The sequence below is a fragment of the Hipposideros armiger genome, unplaced genomic scaffold (genome assembly GCF_001890085.2).
Source record: "Hipposideros armiger isolate ML-2016 unplaced genomic scaffold, ASM189008v1 scaffold_642, whole genome shotgun sequence".
Lineage (NCBI taxonomy): Eukaryota > Metazoa > Chordata > Mammalia > Chiroptera > Hipposideridae > Hipposideros > Hipposideros armiger.
Window position 1 is genome coordinate 657,999 of NW_017731992.1, and position 20,163 is coordinate 678,161.

The window sequence follows — 20,163 nt, forward strand, 5'->3', positions numbered from 1 at the left end:
AACTTACTTATATAAAATATCTTGCTTAACTGAAATAGTATATCTTTTCAATTAGCAACCCCCATTTTATTATATTTTTAGATGTGGCTTCCAGAAAATTTAAAATTTTATCATATTTATTTGGCAGCAGTGCACTAATCTTAAGCAAATTTTCTTCTTTATAGTAACTCTATTTTATATGTATTTTATATATTGTTGTATGAACCTAAGCTTCAAAACACTATAAAATGATGGTATGAAAGAGAATTTCTTTCTCATTACTGTTTCGAAGTATGATACCACATGAATTTCAGTATTAAGTGAGATTTTGATTACTGATTTATGGACTACTTATATCATTTATTCTTAATCTATTTATTGTGTGTCTTTTGACTTGTTTTATTTGTAACACAGAATTTAAGTTTAATTTTGTCAAATGACCTCCTAGCATGAAATGAAAGCTCATGCCTATCTTTATATTATATGAATATTATATCCATTTGTCAAAATATATTAATAGCTTTTAAAACACTGTTTTGGGATTATCACCTTTTAACACTTTCATAAATTGCCTTTAATTTTAATTTACATGTGGTGTTTACAGCCACATGCTTAATAACTTTTTTGTGTTTGAGTTTATGTGTGTAGGTGTTTAATTTTGTCACTTTTGCTATGAGTCATTTGAAAAACAGTGATTCAACTTTGGTTCTACAATTCCTAATTAAGAATTTATTAAAGATAACATGCTATTAAATGAGTAAGGAAGTTGGATCGGCCTTTGTTTAAGGTAATTTTGTTAATATTAACAGCAACAGTTAAAAGTAGTGTCATACCTTACAAATTATACTTTTTTTTAATGAAAGTTTGAGTTATGATGGTTAGTGGAGTTACATAGGTTTCAGGTGTACAATTCTATGATACATCATGAGGTCCATTCCCTTCTTTTTTTTTTATTGATATGCTTACTTTTTGAAATTCTTTATTTTTTAACATACTTCAGTCACAAAATTGAAGGGTTTTCTTTTTCAACTATATTACATTGTGTGTCACAAATATAGCACTAAAATCACATGCACATAGTAGTAAAAACAGGAAGGCAAAAATATTTTTCTTCAAAAAACTAATATGAGGATTTGGGTAGGAAATCTCCATTCTTTCTCTCTCAAGCTTTAGTTTATGCTTTGTTTTGTTTTGCTTTGTTTTATCTTTTATTTATTATTATTATTTTTTATTATTACTAGTTTCTGGTATACAAAACACTATAACAGTTAGACATTTCACCCCTCACAAAGTGATAAGCCCCCTCCCCCAATCTATTGCCCCGCTGACATCTTATGTATCTATTACAATTCCTTCTTAAGAGATTCTGAATGAGACACACAGTGTATGTGTGCACTCGACCATTGCATAGAAACAACACTACCAATGTGTGCTGGCTTGTTAGTTTTTTAAAAGAAATTTAAGTACTCACAACATAAACGCATGTCATTACTATAGTTAATAAAACTTATTTTCATCATTTCAAAATGGGAGGCATGCATAGCAAAAATTATTATATATAACATATAACGTCATTTAGATGTCAGCAATTTATTACAAGTTCTTACCTGACCAGAGCCCGCATTTTCACACACATAAATCTCATAATATTCAGAGAACTCAGGTGCATGGTCATTGATATTAAGAACTTGCACGTACACAGGAACTGCAGAAATCTGTTGTACGTTGTCTGTACAGTGAATAAACAGAATTAAAAGAATGTTAATGATGTTGCTCGGGGGAAAAGGTCACAAAAATTGTGTTAGAGGCTATGAGGTGTCTTTTTATTTTACGTGAATAAAAGCTATCTGAGGACAGGATCACTATATAATTCATATATTTATCAACAATGCAGCCTAGAAAAAAATGCACTTAACACTTTCAACTCCACCAATATTTACCTGATGCCTTGTACCTGCCATTGGCTGTAGGAGCTCATGAGGAAGGGAGTGCAGAAGGTGGTCAGGTCTACAGACACCTTTCCAAACTCCAGGAACCGTTGGATAGATTTGTATTAATTCATGTAATTCTGAGGGATATGTGTACCAGTATCCTCCCCAAATTTACTGATAAAAACATTGAGACACCATTCTGTTTCATAAATTACAGATAAATAACTTGCCTCAGGTCATAGTTGACGTGGAAAAGGCAGATAAGAAGCCAGCACTCAGCGCTCTTAATGCTGCCATCATTCACTGTAATTTTTTAAAACAAAAATGGGCAAGGAGTAATGATCTACATACATTTCATAAAATAAAATAATCATAATAAAATCTAAAGTTCGGGATATATATTCAGTTGGGAGGATTTTCTTAAGTGGGCAAAGAAATACAGGAACCATAAAGGAATGGGAAAATATGGTTAAAAACCTTATTTAAACGACAAAAACAATTTTTAAAAAGCCAAAATAATAACAAAATAACAGTAATCTGAAAAAAAATGTTTGCATCACAAGATGAAATAGTAACAGTTTTAATTTCAAATCCTGAGAATTGATATGGAAAAGACAATTCATGGGAACTACTCCCAAACTAGAAACTCACAGATGAGAAAATTCAAATGATTCATCCCGGGCTTTCTTAACCTCGTCACTAAGGATAGTCTGGACTGGATAATGCTTTGTTTGGGGGGATTTGCTGTGCACTTAAGAAGCTCAGCGGCATCCTTGCTTTCTACTAACTAAATGTCAATAGCAATCCCCACACTAGTGATAACCAAGATTGTCCTCAGACATTGTCAAGTGTCCCAGGAGGCAAAACTGTCCACAGTGGAGACAGGCTGCTGTACCATCATATTCACATACATATTCACATGTATGCTGCACTGTAATAGTCACAGAGGCTCTAGCCCCCCAGAAGTGAGGAAAATAATGACTTAGTCCATGCCATTTGTGTTAAATATGAAAAACAGAGCCAGTGATGGTGGTGTGCTGCAAAACAATGGGGGTGTAAACCTTTTATAATAGAACCTCGTTTAGCAAGAGATAACAAAAGTTAAATTACACGTATCTTTACCTCGGTAATTAGTTTGGGAAACTTTTACTACAGTTCAAGGCACCAGTATATAAGGCACAGGGAGTTCATTTATTTATTCCTGAATTGTTTACATCACATCCAAATAACAGGAAATAACCCAAATGTTTATCAAAAGGGAACTGGGGAAATAAATTATAACCATACTATGAAATTCTGTGTGCTTATTAAAAATGAATGAGTCACCATAGTAAATGTATGGATATTGTGACCTTTAAAAATGGATTTTAATCTTGGTTCTGTTTGAGAAAAATGTTTAACTACTGTTTGTCTTAGTTGGTTCTCTGTAAAAATGGAAATTATACTAGTAACTACCTTATAGAACTATTATAGTGTTTAAATGAATCAATACATACAAAGCATTTAGAAGATTACTTAGCATATAAATAAACAATAAATATTAAATTTCATTATTTTATTTGTCTACTAACCAGAAGTGGTATACATGATATTTTGTGAAATGATAAAAAAGTAAGTTGCAGCATAATATAGTCTATACTTGCATAACATTCTTTTAAATCATTTTCTTTTTATTTAAAAATACTGTGGAAAAGACACATACAATTACAGAGTAAGAAGAAGGAGGTTTCTTTGTTTCTCTTAACGCTTTTATTTATAATCTAAGTGCTCTTCTGCTCTTGGAAAATAATTATATTTACAATTGTAGTTTTTTAAGGGCAAAGACGATATTTTTTTTAAAAAGGGCCTTAATTCTCTATGCTGAAAATAAGGAAGAAGACTTTCCTGCTCTTCTTCTAAGAACATTTACCTTAGAAAACTAGTAAGTTCTTTGTATCTTTGAAAGGTATGTGAACGTTTTAAAATGTTAACTAAACCTCTTGCCAAATGTAAGACCCAGGTTTGTCTTTCTCAGGTTTGGGAGCCAGCTCTGAAACACAATTATCAGGGAAGGTGGTGTTCCTTCCTTCCAGTTTCTGTGGGAAGGTAGGAGCCAAACTTCAGCAAACGCCTCGACCCAAAGTACAAAACTACCCGTGCTCATAAAGGTATGAAAAGCTGAGTTTTTCATTTGGATGACGCCAATTAGCAAACACAGATGGTCATTCCAACTACTTAGTGAATTCAAGATGAATTACGTGTGACACATTGGTGGTAAGTCCTGCAAATGAAGGCTGGGAATTATTTATCTTGAGAACATGCAGGCAGTAGGTTGTACCTGGCCAGCTCTGTAAAATGTTGAGATTTCTCTCTGTTTTTGGCAATCCCTGAGTGGACTTCCTGTGCACATTTAATTCTGCTTTAATGCTTCTTAATTATAAAGCTGTTTTACCTCAATGCCACTTTTGTGGAAAGGTTTTTCTGGGCTGGGATGATATTTTGTTTCTAACTACTTTTCCCAAAAAATAACAATTGCAATTATGATAGAAACTGCAATTTTCATTTAATTAAAAATTTAAAATTGCAAGGTTTCAGACATACCAAAAAAAACGAAAAACCCATAGCCTTTAGGAAATACATAAACCATTAAGAGATGTTTTGAGACTCTTCTCTATTGTGTTATATTCAGGATAAAATAGATAAATAAAATATTAAAATATGAAAAGATATTGCTAGAGATTTCAAGGTGGAATGAATCAAAATTTAAGGCTTGTTTTTTAATGGCTTAAATATAGATCACCACAGAACGTTTTTCTTAGCTAAGCAAAGTGGAAAAGTATTTCAGATACAAATAAATGTAAGAAAAATAGCAAGAACTTCACTTAAAGTTTTTTTATCATTTGTTCCAAAGAAATCTGTTTAAAATTATGTTCAAATTAATCCATTGGCATGACTATATTAAAAAATACATATATCTTCACAGTGTCCTTTTAGAGCAGTTAGTAGTTTCATTCACTTAGCTGGCATGCAAATAAATAGCTTGTTGCTTAATTTGGGACATTTTCCAGGAAAGAGATTAAGCCTAGTAACTGCATTTGCTGGAAAAACATGTCACAGTGGAACGTCTCTTTCCTATAATCAGCATAACTGTTATGTTGGAAGCTTCTAGGTAATTAACCCATGCAGTAAGTGTTTTTAAAAAGAATTTTATGTCATGCTGTTTTCCACTATTTAGGTGGTTGTTTATATTACTGCTGAGACTTGAATGGTCAAACAATTATTTTTTACTACTGATATCACAGTAATAAGAAATTGGCACTTACAAATATTTTCTCCAAAATTGTTCTAAAATAAGTTTAATTATACGCATTTAAAAAATCAAGAGAGGAAAAACTATGGAAATTGGTTACTCGGTGTTACAGAAGTTCTTTCTAACCAGTTTCCCTTAAAATGAAACAAATTTTTCTCAAAAATATCTCTTCAAAGATGAATTCAATGAATGTTAACTATGTGGGTCTGAGAATATGTATCTAATTATTTCATTTTAGAATTGCATTTTGCATCCTGTAGCTTTTCAGGTATATGATGATAATAATAACGGGAATTTGGAAGATGACATGAGTGGAGCCATATTAAAAGAGAGCTAGTGTAGTCATTTCTGAGAAACTGCCCTGTACACCTTGTTTTCTGGGTCTTCCAAACTGGACTGAACCACCAATCTTCCATGAAATCAATAAGGATGAGAATACTCTGTTTATAGGGCTGATGAAATTGGACTTTGCCAATGACCCAATTGCTAACCAACAAATCGAGCCTTTTGCCTAATGACTGAATCGCAAACAGTTTATAACGTACAAACCTAACCTTACCTCATCTAGCACCTAGGACCTCTTTAATACAATTTACCTCATCTTCCTCTTTTTCTGACAAAGACCCTGAGTCTCTCTCCTGCAGGGTGGAGGTGGAGGATATGCTTTGGGCTTATGCCTGAATCTGTACATCCAGAAATGCAATTCCTTTGATCCCAAATAAACACTTTTAGTTCAATTATTGGTGCCTGTATTTTTAGATTATCAGAAAAATACTTTGTCTAAAAGTATTTTTTTTTAATTCTAGGAAAACTAATTTTATAGCACCAGGAGATCAGCATGAATTGTATAATTCTTGTACTTAATAACATTCCTAATAATTTATTTCTGAAATAGTGATTAACTTCTAAGGGTTAAATTCTATGTAACATAAATATATTTAGCTTATATTCAGTTTGCTTTTGACAGGCATTTAAAATTTTTCTCTTGATTGCATTTTAAATCATCTTTTACTTATAAATTATTTCTTCTAATACAATATTTTATAATTCACAAAATGTTAAGTTTGAAATTTTACAAAATAGTTACTTTGTTTCAATGTAGTAATTTCAACCTTGATCTAATCACATTTTATGAAATTCTATATCTAAATGCACATATCTACTTTTATTAAATTTCATGTTTTATTCTATTTTTTCCTCAGAATTCACTTTGAAGGCTGATTTACTTGCTTTTCCTCAAGAGAACTAAAATATTCTCAGATCCATTAATTTATTTTTTTAAAATGTCACATGTAATTTGTTTTGCTGTCTTCAAATATAAAACTTTGAAATATAAAATAATAAATACATTATGGCTTTACTGTTTCAAGAGCAAATTCATTTTGAAAAAGAAAACCTATATGTTTTTAACATACTTAAGCACAATAGTGCCATGGTCTTTAAAATCTATTTGAAAATCTAATCATCTCTTGAACTCCCCTTAAACCACTCGTAGCATTACTAGCCACACACGCTGTCACTGATATATGAACATGGATGAAGCAAACACTTCAGAATGAGTAGGACACACCTCAGAGCAGAGTCGTAGGCAATCAGCATCAAAGGGGAATTTAGCTAACATATTTGCAGAGATTACTGACTGGCTGTGATGAAGTCACCTGAACAGATCGAAAGCTTACATTTGAGTAATTAGTTGAAATAAGTTTGTAGCTAAACTCTATTGTCATTTAGGAGCAAAATGAAAAAAAAAGTGAAAGGCCTTGTGAAGATTATTATGCATATATAAATCAGAATACAGTAAGTGACAGCTGTGTAATTTTTCATAGCCTCAGTAAGACATAGCGGGGCGTAGGGTTAAGACATACACTTTGCAATCAGATATCATTGATTGTAATTGATTCCAGGCCTCATCACGTACGAGTTGGAAAAATAAATTTCAGAAGTTTTAGACTTGTCTTCTGAATTCTAAAATAGGAATAATGTTTTCCTTCAAATTTTTATTAATAGCTTTAAAATGCCATTATATGCAAAGATTTTGACAAAGTGTGTATATATATTTACTTTTATATTCATATGTATTTGCAATAATCTTTTATAGTCAATAAAAGTAAAATATTTAATAAAATGTAAATCCTCAAAACTCACCAATACTCATACCACCTTGCAAAATAGACATTTTATAAATAAACATCTGAAAAAACAATTAAGAAGTGACAAAGCTAGGACTTTTTTATTTGGGTGAACCACAAATGATACTTAGTTTTTTACTGTCATTGCTGTTATTGTTTGTTATTTTCTCTGACATATAGACCATTACAATATCCATGGTCTTCGGGATAAACCTATGTAATAAGTAATCTTGTAAACAATGAATTGAAACAGTTCTATTTTCTGAATAGTATATGTGTACACACATACATGCACAGACACACACACAGACACACACAGACACCCACGTGCATAGACACACACACAGACACACACACACACACACACACACACACACGCATACACCCCTTACTGCTATGAATACTGTGAAGTCTGTTGATCAGCTGATAAGCAGCAGTAGAACTTAAGGGCTAAAGTTACCTCTCATTACTCTTGTTGTGCTGGTCTCTAAATACTGAGGATCCAAAAAAAATGTACACAAATGGACACTTTGGTCAACGTTGCTCAATCAGTAGTTCGTCGTCATCAGAAGTGTCTGGACGCTGATGGTAACCACTCTGAGCACCTCTTGCAATTGCAGAAGTCAAACATGACTTGTATTCATCTTTCATTATCAGTATATATTGAGTATTACAATTTCAATAGTTTTTTTTTCCTTTCTTAAAATGTGTATACATTTTTTGGCACCCTCTGTATTTGGATATCACTTTTGCATACAATATATAATGACATAATTATAATATTTATAACACCATATACTTTGTTTATGCTATATATGTAAATGTACATACATACAGTGACTTAGTAATTTTTATGGACAGCAGCTATCTTGCAACAAAAATATCTGGGCAGTTTTTGTTTCATTTTGTAATGCTACAATTTATTCCCACCATATTAAAAGAAGGCAATGAAATAAATACTTCAATGTTTCTCTAGAGATCTTCCTGACATCCTGCTAATAAAAAGTACTCAAGTAGTTAACGGGATCAGATATAATTAAATTATCTTGCAAAGTTTTCATACCATTTATTCATCATTTTTTCCCTATTAATTCATAATAGATTAATGTTTGGTATCTCAGAGTACACATAATAAATTTTCAAGATTCTTATTTCTAATAACTCAAGTATTAGCACTTCTACTTTAACAAAACTAAATGATGCATTCTTACAAATCACCCCACCTTGAATATTAACTAAGCTTACAGTGGATAATTATATAAATTCAATAAAGTATGCTCTTTTAATAGCTGAAAGCTATTAGACTCTTAGCTGAAAGACTCTCTTTAAAGATGTCTAGTCTTCTTGAACTTATTTGAATTCTTTCTCTCAATAGCTTTGTAAATAGTGACATTACAAATAATCTGTTCTCAGAAATGCCCAATCTATACAAGCTCCTCGCATTTAGAATAAACATCTTTGTGTTTTCTGAGCCAAACTCCTTGACATTTCTTCTGTGGCATCAGACACTTGTTCCCTTGTAATGTTTGCTCCCATCTTTTATTTTTCAGTTAATGGGAAAATTCAAAACCCAGTTCCCCTGCAATATTTCCATAGAGCTATTTGATGCATGATATATATATATATNTATATATATATATATATATATATATATATATAAAATTTTTTTTCAAGACATGCTTTCCACCCCACCATTTCACTGGCCAACTGCTCAACAAAGTGAGGAATAAGATACATGTGCAAAGGCTTTCAAAAATAAAGCCAAGAAAGTAGACAAGATTATTAAAAAATTATGTAAAATCAGGTGTGAAAGGATGCATTCTAGAACATTGTGTTTTTAGAATTTTAACCCTTTACTGTAGCATATTAAATCCATTGACTAAATGAGGGAATAATTTGAAAGTCTTATATAGTGTTATATCCATTCCTTTGAACTCGAATTAATATGATTGATTTAAAACCCAATTAATTGATTGATAATTTTCAAGGCATTATCCAAGCGATAAATCTGAATAATTTTTTCTACTTTTTACAACCTGAAAATGGAATCATCTGTCTCCTATTTCTGAAAAAACAAACAAACAAACAAACAAAACAAAACACTGGTCTGGTCATGACTGATTATTAAAAATGTGACTATCAGCACAACTGACAACATGATTTTCATTTGATGCATAATTGCTTTTGTGATACAGACTCCCAATAAATGCTTCTTATTTGAATCTTTCATATAATTTCCCATAATTTCATTGAAATATGATTATTTTTAAATGACTAAGTTTTAAAAGGCTGCCCTGAAATGTCACCTTGTCCCTAATGCCCAAGAATATTGCTAACATTTCATTCTAGAAATAGTACATGACACAGGAATTCTGTGTTTGATGCCAGAACAGTTTCCTCCTGTACTGAGTCAGTCTAACCTGATTATGACTAAATGGTACAATATTACTAGTCAATTTGAAAGTACTTTAAATTAAACAATTTAATTCCAAGTCAATAGTTTCATTACTACTTGTATAGTAGTAAAACAATGTGTAACATTAATTAAACAGTTCTCTAAATTAAAAAATTTGCTCTAAAGGAGAGAGTCCTATAAAATTATTATAATTTCTTTCTACTCATAGCTGTTTTAAGAGTGGATATATTTCTGAAATGTACATAAAAATTTCTTTTTTTCATTAAACTCATAATTTCAAAAAGAACCCATATAGAATATTGCCAAACCTGAAAAAAAACTTGCAGAATTTATATTCAATTTTTCTAAATTGATATAAAAATGTATCATGACAAATATTATAAAGATATACAACTACATAACAATGTTTTAGAATTTCAGGGGATATTTTGTTTTATTGTGTTTTTCAATGATTTATTTCTCGCACTAAACATTATATATTGTCATAAAAAAGCTAAAGATATTTAGTAGTAAGTATACTAATAAGCTGTAATAGAAATGAGCATATATTCTTATTTTAAAATAATAACATAAAATACATATATATGAATTGACATAAATTATCATTTAACTCTAATCCCAATAATATTTTAAGCTAGCATTTGTCCCTATGTTCAGAGATTCTTGAATGGTTTAAAAAGTTTGGTGAACCAACGTGCAGTTCCCAGATGAGTACTTACATTCTTCTGTGGCTATAATGCTTAGGTTGTGCCAAGCACTAGTCTCTCGATCAAGAGGGTTAGTTGTGATGATGGTGCCATTGTCATCGATACGGAACACTCTGCTTCTGGTAATAGAATACCTGTACCCCAAAAATAAAAAATTAAAATAAAAATTCTTAATTTTATGTTTTCTATGTATAACACTGATACATAACAGCCTTTTTAAACAATAAGACAGATCGTTAAATGCATATAGTTAATTTATTGCTGAACAATTTTCAGAAAGGCACATCACTATATTGGAGATTCAACTCAGCAGAGCTAGAAAAAAACAAACTAACTAACTAAAATGGCCTCGGATTTAAATTGATGTATGCTAAATCTAAACACATGTCACTCATTCTCATTCCCAAGAGAGAATTTTAATAGGTGAATAACTTGGTTAAAAAGAAATGATACAGTGTCATTTGTAAAACGAGGATAAGTCCAAATGAATGGATTTAAAAAGTAATACTTGAGAACCTGTTTTGTTTTGTTTTTTATTTGAAGCAACATAAAGCATATTATCAGCCTGGATGCTCTGAGTATCTTCTCTGCACCACATAGTTGTTTGCATCAGATTATAATTTATTGATTACTGACATATGAAAAATGCTTGTTTTTGTTTGCTTAAAGGAAACAATTTGATACCATTTAATAAAATAAAGTATTTATTTATTACATATATTTATATCTATGTCTAGATAATCTACATCTATATCTGTTATCTATCTATCTATCTATCTATCTATCTATCTATCTATCATCTATCTACCTATCTTCCTCAAAAGTAAGGAAAGTATATCGAAGGTGCTATTAGATCATGTATGTAAAGGAGTCAGAGAATAAAATTCCCTCCTGCAAAAGCCTGGAAAATGCTCCACAATAACAGAAGCCTTTGAAGTACTCAGCATGTCTTATCTGCTTGCAAATGATTAATTATAAAAATTTAAAAAGAGTAATAACTAGGGTTCAGTGATGGTGTCTCATTGCAGGGATATTCTGGAAGACTTTGATGAGACATCCATGAGGTTTCCCATAATTATGTGACAAAAGATGAGACTATTTTAAACTTGAATTGACAGGTGTCTAAAAATGTCACTAATTTGTAGCTTGGTGTTCTGGGGACAATTAAAATAGAAATTAAAAAGAATTAAGCTTTAGAGGAATTCAGTTTTAACTCTACTCATTTTTAAACTTTTATAAGCAATTTACTTACAATTTCACAAGTGGTCACATTTTCCACTTAAGAGATTTCTTGACAAAATGAAACAGTAGTTTAACAGTTAATATTTCGTATTAAATATCTAGAATATCCAGTTTCTATAATATACTATTCCAAATAAAACAATTCAAAAGTTAGAGAGTTTTATTTCCAAATAAAAATTTTTAATAATTATGATCTTGAGTCAGCAGTGACATTTTAAATAATAGTCAATACACACAATTTAAGAAAGCAAATATGTTTGCAAACACTTTAGAAGGAGCTTCAGCTAAAAAAGCTTAGAGTGTGAAGTTTTGATGCTTAGAGAAGATTAATCTTTGGTTCACTTCAAATTTCCTTTTACAGACTATTCATTCCTCTAAAAATGCTGAATGAATAAAATGTGACTATGTGATGTTTTCTCATTGCTAACAGCTCTTGCCAGAATGAAATAAACAAGTGATTCTTCCCTGCATGCTTCTCCAGATGCCTTTATATCTTGTTCTTAATGCTTGTATGACTATGAAAGTACTTTCCACTTCAAAGAAGAAGAAAATGAGGCACATGAAAACCAAATCTATATACATCTAATTTTGTTTTCATTATATATTTTGAACATTTGCTAACTCAAACTTTACCAAGTGGAAAAAATTTTGTGATCCTAATATATGAAAAGCAACTTTATTTAAAAGACACTTCTAAATGAAAGAATATGCAGAAAAAGCATTAAAATATATATTGTTTTGATAGGTGCTCACAAACTATTTTCAAAAGTAATTAATTTTTATTATAACGACATAAATTGCTAGTACAAATTTTTTTGGTAGAATATAAACAAGTAACTGCCAGAAGTAATGCTGTAAAATACAACCTCTGTTAATATTAAGGTGTGGCTCCTTATTTGTCTCTTATATACATAATATTCTTACTTGTAGTAAACATACAACTGAAATAATTTTGTATTATCTTTTAAAATCATGCCATGTTTTATCTATGTTCATAGGCATTGTTGTACATCATTCAACATTCTTTGCCTTATATATACCATTAAGATTTAATATTTAAATTGTTTTCAACACAGTATTATTATAAATGATAATATAATATACAGCTTACTTTTTAAAGTATCTCTTAAAATTATATATTCTTTATATTCTAAGATAAATGGGTTAATAGACAAACTATTTAAAAATCTAAACAACTGATTTACTGGGTTATAATTATATGCATATATTACATATAAACATTTATTACTAAAATTACTATAACTAAATAAGAAATTGTATATATATACATATGCATATATGTATACATACTATATATATGTGTGTGTATATATATGTGTGTATATATATATATATATATATATATATATATATTAGAAGGCAGTATTTTATGGTTAGAAATTACAGTGGAGAAGTGCAAGCATCCTTCTGTCTCAAAATTTAAAGAAAGTCCTTCTTTGTATCTGTAGCCCTTCCAAAGAGTACAGCAGAGACAACATCTTAATAAATGCTTGGAGGTTTGTGTAATTCTCTGGACTGTGAAGTGTAGAAAATAGACGAGTAAGGGGAGGTGGTGGGACAAAAAGTTAACTTATTTTGATTTTATTTCTAAGCAGACCTACAATTTGAATATTAAAAGACAGAAGAAAATATAGTACATGAGTCTAACAGACTAGCTGAATAACGGAAATTATTGTTTAATTGTATCAGAGAAATTTATTTCTAACCAATTAGATTTATTTTTACTCCTTGAAGTCGTATCCCATAAAAAGCTTTCTCAATTTTGAATCTCATTTAATTAAAGAATATTTAAATGAACCACATTTGGATCAGCTTTGTTACTTCTCTGACTTGGCATACTAAGGGTTTCTTTTCCTGCACCTCCTTACCCCAATTACTAGAATCGGTTGCATTGAATTTTACTTGGTGGTTACCTAGTTCTCAGATGTTTGCAATTACGTATTTTACTGCACTTTAACCAGCAGTGTGGCTCCCTATTTTAACTTGTCTAAATTGTTGCAAATTTGATACATGCCACGTAAAGGAATACAGATATATCGTAGTGACATTTGCTTGAAATTTTATATGTAAATTAATGGGTGTCCATTCACTCATTCCTGCACAGCTGGCCTTCCAGACGTACCAGATAGGAGAGTTCCTCTGATCTGGATCTGTGGCAGAGACCATGCCCACCAAAGACCCGTGGGGGCGTCCTTCAAAGATTTCGAACATGTAATAGGGGCGGAGGAAGACCGGAGGTTCGTCAGCGTCTTCCACCTGGACCTTAATCAAGGTGGTGGAGGTTTCAGCGTGGTATTTCATGAGCTGCTCATCGACATGGCGGTTTTTAACTCTTGCTGGGATAAGATACTGGTTCTGGCGCTCAAAATCCACTCTCTGCAAAGAAATAACAGCATGCACAGAAGACATGGCTTCAGTATCCAAGGCACTACAGTAAAACCTTGGATTGCGAGTAATGTAGTTTATGAGGGTTCTGCAAGAGGAGCAAATGTTTCTAATACATTGTAAGGTGGTGAACCAGCGATGTCTTGCAACACGAGTAGTTGTTTCCAGAACGAATTATGCTTGCAAACCAAGGTATTACTGTACTTAGAAAGTTGTCAAATTATCTGTTTCTGTTTGGGTTTACTTTTGATGGACTTGGATTCCTCTGATACTAGCATTAAGCAGCATAGCAAATCCCTATGTGTATTTTGGTATTTATGTCTATTATAAAATATTTTGGGATAATCACTAGATTTTTTAATTTAGGTTCAAAATTATACTTGTCTGGGCATAAGTATCTTTTGGAATTGTGAATTAATTTCTTGTCATTTAAGATCTTTTCAAAAAGCCTGTCCTCTATTTGAAATCTTTTTTAAAAGACTGTGCAAACACATAATTCAAGAAGCTCTGTAATAACTATCTCTCATCTCTAAACTCTTTGTCTCCCTAAACTATAAATGACAAGATCTCATTTCTATTACTTAATAAAGCAAAAACTAACTGGCTACACGAAATACTGTAAGTATTTCTGCTTTGATTTTGCATTATTCTGCAAAGCAAATCATTTTAATATATCTACCTTTTTTAATATAACTATGCCTTCTTGGGTCTCATTATTAGTAATGATGTCAAATGTTAGTGAATCATCTTCAATGCTATAATCCATTTCTGCATTCTCTCCAATGTCTTTATCATATGCCTTGATTTTTCCTATAAAAGTGCCAGTAGGTGCAGATTCAGAGACAGTCATGCGGTGTAAACCTTTAAAAACAAAATTCAAGATATGTTGCATAAATAATTAACTTAAGAGTCCCCCAACTAGAGCACCCTTTTCAGACTGCAGGAAATCCCATACCCACCCTTGCCACCAGGTACATGTTCTAAATCTCTCTCTCTCTCTCTCTCTCTCTCTCTCTTTCTCCCCCTCCCTCCATCTCTATCTCTCTCTCTCCCCCCACCCCTTCATGTGTGTGTGTGTGTGTGTGTGTTCAACAAAATGTATACACATTTTAAGAAAGGAAAAAAAACTATTAAAATTGTAATACTCAATATATACCGATAACATAGATGAATACAAGTCATATTTAACTTCCACAATTATAAGGGTGCTCAAAGTGGTTACCAACAGCATCCAGGCACTTCTGATTACAGCAAATTACTGCTTGAGCAACATTGACCAAATTATCTACTTGTATACATTTTTGGCATCCCTAGTGTGTGTGTGTGTGTGTGTGTGTGTGTGTGTGTGTACGTGCGTGCACACATGCTCATAGAATATTGAAAATTGGGAACTAGCAGGAATTGTGCAGAACTATTGGGTCGTCGGGAAAGTTGTGACGTATTTTTCTGTGTTTCAATGCAAAAATGCGTCATGACTTTCCTGGCAGCCCCATAATTAGTCATTCAGTTTGGAATGGATTTGGCCCTGCACAATCTGAGTTGGATAGTTTGAATTGAATTGAATTGAATTGAATTGGTGAGATATTTTTGGCCTGAACAGTGTAAAGCCTGGATTTGTTTGTGAGAAGGGAAAATCTGTAGGAAGGGAAGCTTCAGAAGAGGGGGGATGCAGATCAGGAACACAATTAATTGTATCGCAAGCTTTAAGTGTATGTGATATAGATCAATGAACACATTGGGTAGAGAGTTGGCTGTACATGTGTGGGATTCATGAGAGAGCTTCAGACTGGAAGTACATACGTGTAAGCTGTCAGTACTTAGGAGGCATTTAAAGTCACATGGCTAGATTAGAACACCAAAGAGTCCATGTAGAAGAGAGAGAGACGAGACCCAAGGCTTGATGCCAGAAACAAGCTGGTGAGAAGGAAAGAAACCTGAAATAGTGACCAGTGAGATCATAGGAAAAGCAGATGTGAAGGCACATTGGATGAAAGCGCAGAAATCATAAATTCAGACTTCTAATACTTCTCAAAAAGTCAGAGCTTTAATCGGTCTGTGGCTGGCGCAAACTGAGTGAACTGAATAGTGTCTGCATCATTTAGGAGTGAGTGTATGTGTGTGTCTCTGTGTGTATGTGTTTGATCTGCTTCTTTCTTTGCTCCATGCATCTCAAATTTCCCTTCTAGCATGATAATTGCTCATGATTTCTGGAAATGTTTGCAGATGTGTTTCTGTAGCTAAGACAGAAGTCCCTGAAAAAGAAACTCCTTAGAAAAGAAAATCCTCCCAAAAATTTAACAAGAAATTCCTTCTGAAGCACAGCATGTGATTTAACTTGTACTATTTAAATTTTCAGAGCAGGTGTGACCTATCCTGTTAAAACCTTGGATTGTGAGTAATGTGGTTTGCAAGTGTTCTGCAAGACGAGCAAACATTTCTAATACATTTTAACTTGGTAAATGAGCGATGTCTTGCAAAACGAGTAGTTTGCTTCCAGAACAAATTATGCTTGCAAACCAAGGTATGACTGTACATTCATTTAAAACCATTACTTGTAGTAGGTAGGAGAATGACTCCCAAAGATATCTGCTTCCTAACACCCCAGAACTCATGTATATGTTACTAAAATGGCAAGAGGGAATTAAGGTTGCAGATGGAATTAAGACTGCTACTCAGCTGACCTTGACGTGTGGAGTTTTGTCTTGGTTTATCCAAGTGGGCCCATCTAATCACATGCGTCCTTAAAAGCAGAAGAAAAGCAAATGTGTGGGTCAGGGAGATAGCAGTGAGAAAAGAATGTGATGTCCTTCACTGCTTCTGAGATCTGTGGGTTATGTACGAGTACGAGAACCAGAAAGAGGCCTCCAGGAGCTTACCATGACCCCCAGTTAGTTCACAGCCACGAAGGACACAGAGACCTTAAACCTACAAACGCAATGAAGTGAATTCTGCCAACACCCAAATCTAAGGAAATGGATTCTCCTCTGGAGCCCAGAAAGGAACGCAGCCCTGCAGACACACCTTGCCTGATGCTACTTGGCCTGCAAGGAGGTCTTTAAGATAACTAAATTTGTGTTAAGGCCTGAAGTTTGTGCTGAATTGTTACAGAAGCAATTTAAAAATAACATATGCCTTTCTCATTGGCATTTGACTTTTCACCCTAATGAAAATAATCACACTTTAGAATAATCAACAGATTTATTTTATACAATTTTAGTACTGTTGTAGTGTTTTAGAATGAGAACGAACAGATGCACATATTCGACATACTCATAATTACGTTATAATAAAAATTTGAGGTGCTTTCTACTTACCTTCTTTAAATGCAGGCTTATTGTCATTGACATCAGAAAGCTTAATCAGTACACTCGTTGTTCCAGACAGTGCTCCAGGGAGACCAATCATGTCTTTGGCTTGAATAATTACCCAATACTCATCTTGCAGTTCTCTATCCGTCTGAGAAGATATTCTTATGACTCCTTTAAAAATGTGATAAACTCCAATTATTATTTCATTATTACCCATGGCATGTTCTTAGTTCATTTCTTAAGAATTCAACCATGTAATCATTCTTTTTTTTTTTAGCTGAGCCTTCTTGCCACCTGTTGGCAGCTCAGCGGCAGCTCAGATCAGGTCGGGAATAGAACCGCTGTTGCTCAGAGCTCGCACTCTTGAGCGAGCTCTTAACCAACTGAGCCACTCGGCTGGCCTCATGTAATCATTCTTTTGACATGTTTTGAACCCACTACAAAATGCCAGACACTGCTCTGGAGAAAAAAAAAACATAATTATAATTAACAACTCTGCCTAGAATTTAGTGTGTCAGCACAAAATTAAGAACACTACTAGACCCTTCATAAAATACCATGTTAAGATAACCCATGGGTAGAGAACAAGAATGCCTTATTTTTACCTCAATCTATTTTCTGCTATCTTCTCTAACATATTATTAGTGTGCTACAATTAACTTTTCCTCTTAACTTGGAAGAAGATAGCTCATTATGGGTAAATGTATAAATTTATGCAAAATATATTGTCCACCTGTGATGTCTATTTTGCATATTTTGAGTCATGATGTATAAACAAGGGTTGGTTTTTCACCCACAGTTATTCATAATCTAACACTGAAATACATATATACACAGATATTCAAACTGAAGATGAACCATGATAAGTATGGATACAAGTTCACTTTCTATAAAAGCAATTAGTTAAAAAGTTATTCATCACAAAAACAAACAAACAAACAAAAACTAGGAAACTTTTCAGATGGCTCAGAGGACAGGGGGATGCAGTCCTAAAGATTTGGGGGAACACATGACAAAAAGATAACAAAAAGAATGGCCAATCCTTAAATGTGTCCAGGAAAAAAGCATTTATTTAAAAAATTGTGATATCAGTAAAATAATGGATAAACTGGACCACATTGTGACAAGATTTTAATTGTGGACTAAAGTGTTTCACAATTATAATCTCTTACATGAATCAGTATGGAAACTATTGAATATATTAAACAGATGCCGCTAGTACCTCCCCATGAGTGACTCAAGAGCAAAATGTGTTTCATATCAGCAAAGGAGAACAGTACTGGAGCTTTCGGAATGATACACCCAAAGGCATAGCGATCAGTCAAGCAGAGTGAGGAGAATGTACAGGCTCCCCATGTGCACGGGCTTCCATGAAATATGCTTACTGTATTTACAACTTCTCACCTTCAGACTGAACAAAGGATATACAGAGGGTGCCAAAAAAAGGTATACATGTCTTAAGAAAAGAAAAAAAACGATTAAAATTGTAATAATCAATACATACCGATAACAAAAGATGAATACAAGTCATGTGTATCCATTTTTTGGCACCCTCTGTGTATTCCTAGATCCTCTTATCACCCAAAGCTCACCACTTCCGTGTCCTGGCTCTCATTGGTCTTGCCGTCCATTCTATCTCTCCATTAATGCAACTAATAGCGTTAACTAACTTGGGAAACAACAGTGTTTAAAATTGTCAGGAAGGCCCAGTATGGCCCAGTACGTGTCTATTCCTTAGAGGTCCCACTTTCTACCCTCCTCCTTTGTGCGTTTCCACACTGGCCTCTCGTTAGAGAGCTTCAACGCTCTCCTGTGTCGGTAATTTCTCATACACTCTTCCCATGACCTGGAATTCTCTTCCGTCCTCTCTTCTCATTGGCTTCGGGCTCAGCTCTTCATTCTGGCGTCATGGTATCAGCCTTGACCACGCACTCTGACGTAGTCCTTACTTTCCTTCCCTCATTGAACCTTGGGTGTTTCCCTTAGTGATGTTCACAGACTGAGTGTACGCATTCATTAATATTCACATGTTTAATATATATTTGTAAGTGCCGAGAGAGAAGAGTCCATGTTATTGTTTCTGTTATTATTATGTTAAACTTGCAATGTTATACCACTGTAAGCTTAGTATGATGTACAAAATCTGTTACATAGTCAACTATTCTCAACCAAGATGGTGCGAGGGAATTAAAGCCTACTGTCATAAGGAGTCCATTGCATGCATGAAAATAGCTTTTGTCCTGTACATCTGGAATAATGGAAGCTAAGTACCATCCTTGGGAGAATTAAGAATATAGCCGCTCAAGTCGTATTTTTCAGAAACCAATTCTCTCAAGAAACCATGATTGAGAAAGGCTGAGACATTTAATATTTGCAATATGAATGAATCAATAAGAGAGGTTGAAAAGTCTAACAAAGTGCTTTATTCTTAAGCTTTTCATGTCACCAAGATGGAAATAATAATTTGCCTCATTAACAAGTATAGAATTTTCCTTCTTTGGACTCTTGCCACATTCTTGGTCATTAGTTATGTACTTAGGTGGGGTGGGTTTTCTTTTTCTATTTATAGAGTCTATAAGCTCTTAAAGGCAGGACTTATATGGGCTTAATCTTTGTTTTGAACATGGCAATCAATATTTGTAAAATGAATTAGTGTCACATAATTCTTATGTATTCAATGGACATATTTAAAATAAGAGAAAAATGTTTGTCCTACATATTTTATAAAGTATTGATTAATGAAAATTGCAGAAGAA

The 20,163-nt window shown here is 32.9% G+C and overlaps 1 protein-coding gene across 2 annotated transcripts in view; it reads right to left on the minus strand.

Annotated features, from left to right (window-relative positions):
- Nucleotides 1-20,163, minus strand: part of CDH19 (cadherin 19) — a 58,463-nt gene that overhangs the window by 9,436 nt on the left and 28,864 nt on the right. For both annotated transcript variants that reach the window (XM_019625893.1, XM_019625892.1), the window contains exons 5-9: nucleotides 17,414-17,578; nucleotides 14,779-14,960; nucleotides 13,837-14,090; nucleotides 10,464-10,585; nucleotides 1,587-1,708 (exon numbers count right to left, since the gene is read on the minus strand). In XM_019625893.1, the coding sequence (XP_019481438.1) occupies nucleotides 1,587-1,708; nucleotides 10,464-10,585; nucleotides 13,837-14,090; nucleotides 14,779-14,960; nucleotides 17,414-17,578 (845 nt within the window). The remainder of the gene's footprint in view (nucleotides 1-1,586; nucleotides 1,709-10,463; nucleotides 10,586-13,836; nucleotides 14,091-14,778; nucleotides 14,961-17,413; nucleotides 17,579-20,163) is intronic.